Source organism: Cajanus cajan, chromosome 1, assembly GCF_000230855.2.
Source record: "Cajanus cajan strain Asha chromosome 1, NIPB_CcT2T_4, whole genome shotgun sequence".
NCBI classification, from domain to species: domain Eukaryota; kingdom Viridiplantae; phylum Streptophyta; class Magnoliopsida; order Fabales; family Fabaceae; genus Cajanus; species Cajanus cajan.
This window is the reverse complement of record NC_138517.1, coordinates 84,321,468-84,333,660: the sequence shown is the minus strand read 5'-3', so window position 1 is coordinate 84,333,660 and position 12,193 is coordinate 84,321,468. Positions and strand designations below refer to the sequence as shown.

At 29.4% G+C, this 12,193-nt stretch overlaps 1 protein-coding gene across 1 annotated transcript; it reads left to right on the top strand.

Moving 5' to 3' along the window:
• The first annotated feature begins 6,376 nt into the window (after positions 1 to 6,376).
• On the top strand, positions 6,377 to 11,019 carry LOC109789201 (choice-of-anchor C domain protein, putative (Protein of unknown function, DUF642)). The gene is made up of 3 exons (XM_020348103.3): positions 6,377 to 6,622; positions 9,474 to 9,971; positions 10,255 to 11,019. The coding sequence occupies exons 1-3, from the start codon at positions 6,529 to 6,531 to the stop codon at positions 10,845 to 10,847; spliced, it is 1,185 nt and encodes a 394-aa protein (XP_020203692.1). The 5' UTR covers positions 6,377 to 6,528; the 3' UTR covers positions 10,848 to 11,019.
• The last annotated feature ends 1,174 nt before the right edge of the window (positions 11,020 to 12,193 follow it).

The following is a 12,193-nucleotide window of genomic DNA, read 5'->3' as shown; positions in this document are numbered from 1 at the left end:
TATATAAAGAATTATATGTATCATTCATACAAATGAATAAAAGAGGATATTATTTACTTAAAACCTAGAAGTGTATATCATTTTTTTTTTTAAAAAAAAAAAAGAATGTTTCCAAATCTATAAAAATTATAATAGCTGCATTTGACTTTGTTTTTTTTTTTGTTGGCACTTAACATTTTTCTATAAAGGGCACATCATCTGAGCAGGTAAAATACAATCTTCATTGTCCGACAAACAACATATGCTCGCATATTGAAAAATGGCAGTGGAAAATCGAAACTTTAATATTTTTAATATTCTTTACGTTACCTTTCATGTTGCTCAAATGTATAATGCTCAAAAACACAATCATAGAACAAGCTAGATGACTGTGACGATGATGATCTATAAAATCTCACAATTTTTTGCAGACGATCCCATCAGAGTAATTGTTAACATAAATGATGGGCACTACGTTTTCATTTATATTTATATTATTTTTGCTGATAAATTTATTTGAGTTTCTTTACATTTATTCATATACATGCGTGAGTAGGACCATATATATATATATATATTCTGTTACAGATGGTCAGACACTAATTTATTTGTGATTTTGTGATTATCTATTGGGATTTGCATGGTTTGGACATGACACGTAACCATATCATACCATTGTATTAAATTGAATTAATTTATAAATTATTTAAATTACATTAGTAAATTAGTTCGGAATCAAGTTATTTTTATAAATGGTTCAGAACTGATTTCAAAATCAAATTAATTTTGAAAAGGTTTTAAGAATTAAGCGAGTTTTAAATTGGTTTGTTTATTAAGGAAAATAGTTCTTTTTTTTTAAATTGTGAATATAATTATATTGTCAATACACTTTTTATAGACAAATTAATTTTTTTTATTAGTTAGATAATTAACTCGAAGATTAATTAAGTAGCAAACAATATAAAAGATAAAAAAATTTATTTTATTAAAGAAAACATTTTAAAAAAAAAAGGTTACACAAATAAATTAATAAAGAAAAACTCAAACATTTGAAGAATTATAACTATCACGTGAAAAAATATGAAGGATGAATTGACTATTGAGATTTACTTTAACAAGTAAATAGTCTAAAGAAAATTAAAGTTAAATAGTTTTTTTTATTCAATTTTGTTTTATTGTTTAAAAAATTGTGAATCAAATCATTGAACCTAATTATTAATATAATTCAATTAATTGTATTAGTTAAATATTTAACTCAAAAGATTAATTAATAGATAAATACATCATAAGAATAGAAAAATTTTATTTATTAAAAAAACATTTTTAAAATAAAAAATAATAATTCATAGACCAATGTTAAATTGTTCCCTTCTTAATTTACATCAATGAGAATAAAAAAAATGTAAAATAGTCTCTCTCCACCATTGATTAATAACCATTTGGGCTAGTGGCGGAGTTTGAGAACCTTGCATGAGATGATAAGTTCAAATTTTTTTACTGCCATTATTAAAGAATAATATTTTTATATGAACGGTATAATATTACAATGTAAATATTTGATATTTATATAATTAAATTTATAACAAATAAAATATGCAAATTATATAATAGTTGAAATTCATAATAATTTTTTAATATATAAAATAAATTTATTATTTATATTTTTTTATAAATAAATTAGAATAATTATCTTGAATGGTAATTTTTGTATAAATTATTAGTCAACAAAATACTTTTAAGAATTTTATCAAATTAAAATTGAATTTGAGCATATTCGAAATTAAAGCTAAACCAATTTGGTGGTAAAGTTGGAAAAATGATAAAATTGAAGGAGGATATGAGATGTGTGTTTATTTTTCTTAATACCAATCCAATTTAATCTACGAACACCTGAATTCTGCATACCCTTTCTACAGTACAGGAATGAAAAACTACCAAGAGAAGTAAGAGCCAGCTCGAACTCCCTTCAAAAAAATTATAATTTATCATTCATCTTGTATTTTGACAAAGTAATTTATCCTATATCGTTCATCTTATATTTTGACATTACTTTTCATACACTATTCACATTTAGTTGGATGCACCTAATTTATTCGGTTGTTAATGTTAAGACTTTCTATACCTACAAATTTGCTAATCATAAATTTAAAATTTGACACACTATATCAAATTAATAGTTGTTTCACACATTTGTTATTTTATAATTTACTCTTTAATTTTAAAATTCTTGTCATTTTAACGTATTTTTATATTGTAAATATAAATATAATATTTCTTTTTGTGAATCTTATTATTATACTTTATGCTTTCTTAATTGTTTGACAATGATAATATTTGTCTTCTTGAAAAAAATCTAACCATGCCTATATTATGCAGGGAAAAGTTGTTGATATATATGTTGAATTTAGTTTAATTTCTTGTCCCTAAGCTTTTGGATCTTTTCTTGAAGACAAGACAGGACAGAGGACACTGATCAACAACTACTGCAAAAATGCAAGCTGCTCTGAAAAACCCCACTTGCCCACTTCTTTGCACGAAAAAAAAATGATCCGTTGCTATTGCCAGCAAAATACAGTACCAAAGGTGGATCCATTTTGACTGACTTTACACAGTATCATTGAGGCCCAATCGATACTACATTTTTAACTAGGAAAAATTTGTGGAACTAAGGAGACATTAGTTAGAAGGAAAAGATAAATGTTTAGAAATCATGATTTTTAGAAATAATTATAATTTGTTTGATTATTCAAAAATATTGTTAGACATGTTTATATATATTATTTGGATATAAATAATAAATCAAATATGAAGAGTTAACATTTTCAACATGAGATTCTTAATGGACCATCTTATATAAATTTAGAGTAATAACATCATTATGCGAGAAAAATGATAAACATTAATTAATTATAAAATCTCTACAAGGCTTCACAAATTTTCATATGGCCCACAATGTGTCTATAAGAAAAATCATCTTCAAAATTTAAAACCAAAAACTCAAACACTTTGCACACTACGTACATATTAAGATCATCTTTTATTCTTTACTAATCACAAAAAATTGAAATATCCTCTCTCCAATGCACCACTAAAGAAAGCAACAAAAAGCAAACCTGCAAGACTGCGAGTTGCACGCTCTAAGGAGCTGTAACCCAACCATGGAGCAAAGATGGAAGATTATTTTAAGGGACCGCAATTTCTGACTAAGAACACTAATAATTATGCAAATGAACAAAAAGGGATTATATAAAACGCTTCGTTTGTGTCAAAAGGTTATACAATAACACAAATGTTTTAGTATTTTGGAAAAGAAGAAGAACATAATAAAATAATGATCCACCGGAAGTAAGAAACTAAGAATTGTTAATTTTACACATGTTGAAACTTGAAAGGACAATGCTCCGTGGAAAACTATTTCTACTTTCTCTTTCGCAATTTCAACAGACTGAATTCTTAATTGTAATTTTAGGTTATACAATAAATATAGATGTAATATGCATTTAATCGTTTGTCGGACTCACCATGATGAAAAATTATGTTTCTACCGAGCATTCATCAAAGACTATTCCTCTCAACATTTAAGTGCGAAGAATGATTTAGGAAGGACAATTTAGATAGATAAATGACGCAACAACTTATTAAGATTTTGTATCAAAATTAGATATAAATTAAATTAAATATGTTTTTAGTCTAAATTTATTTTTGTCCTTTAAATTTAAAAACATTATTTTTAATTTTTGCAATTTTTAAAAATCTTATTTTAATCTATCATGTTATTAATAACATATCTAAAAGTGACATATTGAGATAATTATGTAGAGTTTAATGTGATTTCAGAAATAAAGATACCAATAAATAAGTTTTATATAATAGTATTTGATATATTCTTATAATAAAACTTGTATATAAAGACTGAAACAATATTTTTAATTGAAATATATATAGGTTTAATCTGATTTTATTAATAAAAATCCTAGTAGGTAGATTTTATATGATAGTATTTGATAAAATTTTAAACAAAAATGGAATATAAATATTAAAACAATATTTTCATTTGAAATTACAAGAATTAAAAATATCAATTTTAAATTTGAGAAATTAAAAATAAATTTATTTTTAATTTAAAGGATAAAAATATATTTAAAATTATTAAATTTATTCATCGGTCCTTCAATGAGCTCAATAGCAATAATTTTGGACACTCCATTTTTTTTATAAATATTACATCCATTTTTTTTATATCATATTTCTCTCCTTCTATTACATTATATTATTGTCATGCTTAATTTTTTCTTCTCCTCTCTTTATGTGTCTAATAGTAATAGTATTTGAATTGTCTACAAATATTATTACTTAACTCAAAATGATGGTAATTCTCTTAGTTTTCGGGTTTTTTTTCTTAATTTGATAGTTTGGTAGGATTAAAAACTTGTTTAGATGAAAGTTTAGAAGTATTTCTAAGATTTTTTTAATTAAAATAAAGAATATTTTTTTGGTAAAAAAGTTTTAGAAATATTTTTAACTTATAATAAATATGCTATAAGAGTCTATTTGGATATAAACTCAAAAATATTTTTTAAAGGTTTTTTATTAAAAAATAATTTTTATTTCTAAAAAGTACTTTTAACTTGTATCAAAACAGTCTTTAATAATTTTTTTTTGGAGAAGTGATTTAGTAAGGAGTAAAAAAAGAATGAGAGGAATTATCAATAAATTTAAAAATAAAACATGAGTTTGGAGGAGAGAATTTAAGTGAATTTGATAATATATTATAATGAGACTTAATTTCACTCTTATGGGTTTGATTTGTGTAGAATTTTTTACAAAGAAAAATAAGACAAATTATCCTACACCATTGTCTAAATATACTTTTAAAAAGTTAGTAAAGCATAAAAATATAATTGTGTAAATAATTTATTTTATATAAAAATCTAACTGCATAAAATATAATTTAAAACATCATTTTCTCTTTATTTCTCAACCATTCTTTTTTATTTCTTAAAATTTCTCTCCTTTCCTAAATAAACTATAAGTGTTTTGAGATAATAATTGTCTATTAATATTTTATCATACTGGTGTTACAAAATGATAGGTGAAAACATACCCAGAATCCAATAACAATTGGATCCGAAAAGTCCGAAGCCCAAAGAATATTGGGGGAGGGAGGGTTGGATATGTTTTGGATAAAAGTAAGTTAAAAGAAATTGATATGCATTTTTTTTTTAACTTATACATCTTACCCATTTTTTAAATTTTTTTAGAATACTTTTTTTTTCCTCTATAAATTGAGTTCCAAAAATTATTTTACAGATAAGGTTTACTAGTATTTTAACTGAGTTGTTTTAGTTGTATTATGTAATATGTATCGAGTTAGGTATGATGTTTGACATATACTAAGTTAAGTGTTGTAAAAATGTTTGAGATTTTATGATGTTGTTTATATGTCATATGAGATGATGGTGATTGTATAATTATAGTGTAAGTTGAGAGCATGCACTATTGTGTAATTAAGTTGTAATATAGTTAATTAATTTATATATATATATATATATATATATATATATATATATATATATATATATATATATGTGTGTGTGTGTGTGTGTGTGTGCGCGCGCGCGTGTATATACATATCTAAGAGTTGTGACAATATTGATCTTAATTAATTATATGTGAGTATAGTAGTTATAGTGATAGTTATAATTTACATTATGGTACAAGATTATTTTTATTTTTTGATAATTTATTTTTAAAATAATAAAATTTAATTCATAAATAATATAATAAATTAAATTAAAAATTCTTAAAAACTTTTCGTGTGAAGGTTGATTTGTATAATACTAAACTTTTAACTTGTTTCAATATTATATAACACTTTTTTTAATCTCTATAACATTCCATTTAATGTAACTAATAAAATATTTAAAAAATGTGTGGTAAAACACTTTATCGTCTAGATTTTATATTTTGGAGAGTGGAGAAAAAAAGAAGAAAAAATATATATATATATATATATATATATATATATTTTTGTGTAGAATGGAAGTATATCTAATATCATCTTTAAAATACTTTTACTTGTTAATAATAATCTCACGGGATACATAAGATAATATATATGAATACTGTAGAGTGCCGTAATACGGTGGTAGGACCGCCAGGAGACCGGGGTCTCAGAACCCGTAAAAAAAATGTCTGTACAACATATAAATTAGTACTATTTTTTTTGTACAGAATTAAATAATTTTCAACAACACTCTTTCCTAAAATTAGAGGAGTGAAAAAAGAAAATAAATGCGCGTCCACACTGCAGATGGGAAGAAACTTTTGTGGAATATATGAAGAATTATTAAATGAAACTTTGTTTTAATAAAGTGGTTTTTAACAGAAGCTAAAGAGGAAAGAAAAGACCATATCACTGCTGAGAATCTTGGATAAAAGGACATTCACTCCTCTTCTCTCTTTGCCTTTGCGCTCCTCAAAAACAGAGTACCCTACACACAATATCAGATAAGCAGAGAGAGAATATTTCTGTGCGTGCACCTGCAGATGGCTCGGAGCTCCACAAGAATCAAATGGGTCTCCATCTTCACTCTTCTCATCCTATCCCCCTTGGCCGCCTTCACAACCTTTGCAGAAGATGGTAACGTCCCTCTCTGCTTTCTTTGCTTCACAATACATGCTGAGATCTGATACTGCAAGCCTCCTTTAGCATTTCACTACTTGTGTCTGCTTATATTTGTCTCTCATTCTATTGTTTTGGTGGGGTTTTAGTTATCTATCCATGAAATGCCAGTAATTAGTAGCTCTGATTGAAACGGGTTTCTGGGACCAATTTTAGAAACAAGAGAGTGATCTATTGGGTTCATTATTGGAAACAGTTCCGGTTCTGGTTCACTAGATTGCTAGTTAATTAACTTAATTTAGTTACACTGTTTGACTTTGTTCAAGGCTTTCTACTTCTAAAAGAAGTGAACTGAACTTATCGTTTTCCATGTTTAGGGTTTAGGGTTTAGGGTTTAGGGTTTAGGGTTTAGGGTTTAGGGTTTCGACGACTCTGCTCATCATTTTCAACATTACAAGGCCCACCTTCCTCTTTATCATGACCATTTTTCCTTACTTGTGATCATCACTTTTCTAATCATTCTGGGGTGTGCTTCGTTTTCCACCCACTAGCTGTTTTAATTTCATTTACTGAAGGAAGCTTCTGATTTTATTTCACATCCCCCTATTAATCTTTCTCCATACACATTGTCCATGCCATCAGGAATGAAGTTAAAATTGTACCCAAAAATGAAATTTAATTTTTTAAAAATGATGGCAAAAGTTAAAAAATGGCACTAGCTGTGAGTATTTTTAAAGCTACTTGTAAGTCCTAAGCACACATACTTGAAAGAAAAAGTAATTTTCTAATATAAACTACAAAACTTTAATAAAAACGCTTTAATTTTTTTATATAGCTACTTTTTGAATAGTATCTAATAATGCTTTATGCCGGTGTAAGTCAGTATTACACATCTTTACTGAAAAAAGTAGCATGTAGGAGTTTGATTGTGTATGATCCTTTTCCGGGGAAGAGTGTACATGACAGTACTTTGTGTAGTTTAGAAATAAATCTAAATGCACCGCAAAACATCACCATCGTGCAATTATGGATGCCAAAAACTAGCCATATAAATAAAAAAGGAAATACTACCCGAAACTCTAGCTAGAAAAAAAAAATGTAGATCAAACTAGGTAGTGGTTTCTTACAGTGGGACTAATGGACTATAGTATTAGGAGAAGAAAAATCATAATATAAAAACCGGCCTAGAGATGCACGAAAGAAGGCTAGGTGAGTAAGCGTATGGGTCCGGGGCAAAATACCTTTTTGATTCTTGTTATCCTAGGGATGCCAAATGACCGAATTAACAGTGTTCCCGCCACTCAATACACACTTTTTTCCCCTTCAATCTTGATCAAAGTGCAAGGACCTTTCCGTAAAGGACGCAAGCACTATTATTGTCGCTATCCTCCTCCATTCCCATGACCATGCCCTAACCATGCTCAGTTAAATAATAAAAGATCACGGTAAGAAAATAAAATAAAATAAAAATAAAAGTTGTACTATTTTTCATCCTCATTTGGTAGCACGCGTTAGGACCCACGCGCTCCTTGCGGCTTCAGGTTTAAGGTGGATTGGAAAAAACCACAATTTGTTCTCCGTCAACATCGTCTTTTGTCGTTTTTCCTGCCTTCAAAATGTTCATTGTGAGGCCCTTTTGCCTCTAAGCTGCATCGTTAGTTGGCTCTTTATTGTTTCGACGTGGGCTTTCACACTCTTGAGGCCCATTCTCGGATAAGGCAATCCATGTTATTCTACAAGTTTATTGTTTTCTCTTGTTGAGTTGGTGTTATTTTTTATGTGAAAAACATAAATGTATAGTCGGGACCAGATATTTACAAAGAATGGTGTGGGTAAGGTGCAACTCACTACAAAACGACGCACATATTTGTTACGTTTTAGATCAACATCAATGTTGATTACATTATATTAGGTTGGAATTACCTGTGGGAATGGGTGGGGGAACATGTGCTTGTGGACTACACCTTGACAATGATGCTGCCGGTTCTTGTTGAAAATACCTTGAGAGCAATATGTGGACCCATACTCATCCCAATTGCTTTATTATTTTCTTCTTAAAATAAATGATATCCATGTTATGCTTGATGCTTAGCTTGCTCGAAACACTAGTGGGTGGCTACGGAGTAGTATAATTTTTCACTTGACCCCTTGTCACCTTGTAGGAGTCTAAACGTAATCAGTGTGCGCTACTTTTTGTCAAACTTCATAATTTAACATTTTAATAAATTTATAAAGAAAAATGAATGATAGTGTGTGCTAGTAATCTTGGAGGGTCCTCTAATTATTTGAAATTGCATGCAGTCTTGTTGATGTCGCATTTTGGTGGGTCCTATGAGTTAAGCTTTTGAAATTGTTAACTTTATTATTTTTATCAGAGTTAAGAGTTGTCTTTGCTTAACTAAACTTAAACTGTTAGCTTAAGGGAAAAGATTGCACAAATCGTTAAAAGGAGTGCATTTTTCATATACACACAACCAATGTAAGATTATACCAACATTGAAGTGTTTAAGTAAAGAGTTATTTCGGTACATAAGTAAAGAAAAGATGAATCTGAGGGGAAGCTTTTTTCAAAACTATGTTCAGTAAGTATCAGTACTTTTTGATAGCAGTAAAAAACAGCGTATCAATGAATGGATGATTAAAAAGATAGATGTACCACATGATTGTGTGTTGTCATTTTCACTTGTAAACTTTTCAGCTGAGTTTATTGTTAGCGTATGGTAGTTTCCCATTTTGGAAATTGAAAGACAAGTTATTAAGAACTGACTGGTGGATGATGAGATTAGAGATAGCTTTGTTGTTGAGCAAGGATTGTTTTATCATATAGTATATTTTTTTTCCCAAGTTAATAATATAAAATGAATTACAGGGCTAGTGGCGAATGGAGATTTCGAGGCTACCCCATCCAATGGGTTCCCTAACGAGGCGATAGTAGAGGGCCCCAGCGACGTCCCAAATTGGAAATCAAACGGCACCGTTGAGCTTGTGGAGTCTGGGCAAAAACAGGGTGGGATGATCCTCATCGTACCGCAAGGTAGACACGCGGTGAGGCTGGGCAACGACGCGGAGATCAGCCAGGAAGTACCGGTTGAGAAAGGCTCTATTTACTCGGTCACGTTTTGTGCGGCTCGCACGTGCGCCCAGCTGGAGTCCATCAACGTGTCGGTCGCACCTGCATCGCAGACCATAGACCTGCAGACACTCTACAACGTCCAGGGCTGGAATCCTTACGCGGTTTCTTTCAATGCGGATCAAGACACGTTCAGGTTGGTATTTAAGAATCCCGGCATGGAGGATGACCCCACTTGTGGCCCCATCATTGACAACATTGCTATCAAGAAGCTTTTCACACCTGATAAGCCCAAAGGTACGTATTCCATTCTTTCATCTTTCAACCCCCCCTAATTCTACTTTATTTGCCACTTACGACTGCACAATTTGCAAATTTTGTATCATCTCAACATAATATGTTAATTATTGATGTAATATACTATAATTGATGATGTGACACATTATATTGTATCATGTCAACAACTATCATATCATGTTAATAATTACTAATAATGATTTATAGTAGTTAACTAATGGGATGTAGCTAAGATCCCTTTGGTGAATGATACATTTGGTGAATGGTATTGATGTTTGTGCAGACAACGCAGTGATGAATGGAGATTTTGAAGAAGGTCCATGGATGTTCAGGAATACTTCACTGGGCGTTTTGCTTCCCACAAACTTGGATGAAGAAACTTCCTCACTGCCCGGTTGGATAGTGGAATCGAACAGAGCCGTGCGCTACATTGATTCTGATCATTACTCTGTCCCACAAGGCAAGAGAGCCATTGAGTTGCTCTCGGGGAAGGAAGGCATCATATCCCAAATGGTTGAGACCAAACCTGACAAGCTATACAGCTTGACCTTCTCATTGGGCCATGCTGATGACAAATGCAAGGAGCCTCTTGCTGTCATGGCCTTTGCCGGTGACCAGGCTCAAAACATTCATTACACTCCCAATTCCAATTCCACCTTCCAAACTGCTAACCTCAATTTCACTGCCAAGGCTGAGAGAACCAGAATTGCTTTCTATAGCATATACTACAATACCAGAAGTGATGACATGAGTTCTCTATGTGGGCCTGTTGTGGATGATGTCAGGGTTTGGTTTTCTGCCTCCAATGGGCTTCCTGGCTTGGGCTTTGTAAGGCTTGGGCTTGGGATTTTGGCTTTAGTTTGGCTTCTCGTGTAAAAGGGTTTCATTTGCTCTTGCTTTATTTATCTCTAATAGGTTGTTTTGGGTTGGGGGTGATAGGTGAAGTCACATTCTCCACGTCAACAATGTTGTATGTGAACTGGCCTCAAGTTTATAGTTTATAGTTTATGCTATGTGAGAAATGAAAATGTCTTAGCTTTGTCATTCATGTTTTTTCGCTGGTGAAGACTTTCTTTTTTCTTTTATAGGAAAAGAATGCGACTAAAAGTCTTAGGTTGATGCTTAACTGCATCTCTGGTATTCAATGAATCTATCCTAGGTACGATGGTTGATACATCGAACGTGGTAGTTGAAGTGTGTCTCAGACCATCATAAATTGGTCATGCTTTTCATTCCAACTGTTAACTCCAAGTCACCAGCCAAGGCCAATAATATGTTTTGTGAATTAATAGTCTGCATGTAGTTACTACTAATTAGTTACAAATTAATAAGTTGCTAATCGAAGAATGTTTCGGTCGTCATTTGATTGGTTGATTAGATTGAATTTAATGTTAAATTGGAAACTGTACAGATATCATTGGTTTATGATTTGATTAGTTCAGTCAAATGGTGACGAGGAAAAAAAATATTGTCGTTTGGTAGCAAAGAAATATGATAGGTGGTGGCTAAGAAATAAAAGTGTGGGTAAGTTAAACGTATAAAATTCATTCGTAATCAATTAATATATTACTTGCAATTAACTAAATTGTTTTTCTATATTGAAAATCTAAACAAAAAATCTTATTAAATTGAATAAATAAAAGTTTTTTTTTTCAAAAAAAAAGTTTAATTTTGAAACTTTCAAATGACTAAAAAAAATCTATTAAAAGTTTAAACTTTTAAATGATTTTTAATTGTTTATATACTTTAAATTTATTCACTTAATTCAAATTTATTTTAATTAATTTCTAATCTAATTTAATTTTAGTTTATAATTATTTACTTTCTTTTAATTAGTTATTTATTTTATTTCCAATTATTATTTATTTAGTTATATAAATTTATTTAATTGCTTAAAATATGAAATAATTAATAAAAAAGTTTTAAAAATAATTTTTATTTTCTATTTCTTTCTTTTTTACTTGTTTTTATTTATTTTATTTTTCTTTTATCTTATCTCTTTTTTTATATACCTTATTTCTCATCTATTTCTTTTCATCTTATCAAATATATATAGTATTATTTATCACCTATTTCTCTTTTAACTAAACAACTAAATTCTCCTCTATTTCTTATCTATTTTTACTCATATATTTCTCTCTTGTCTATTTTTCACCTATTTCTTTCTTTTCTATCAAACACAACATTCATTTTTTTTTTACATAATTTTGGTAAAATTTTGT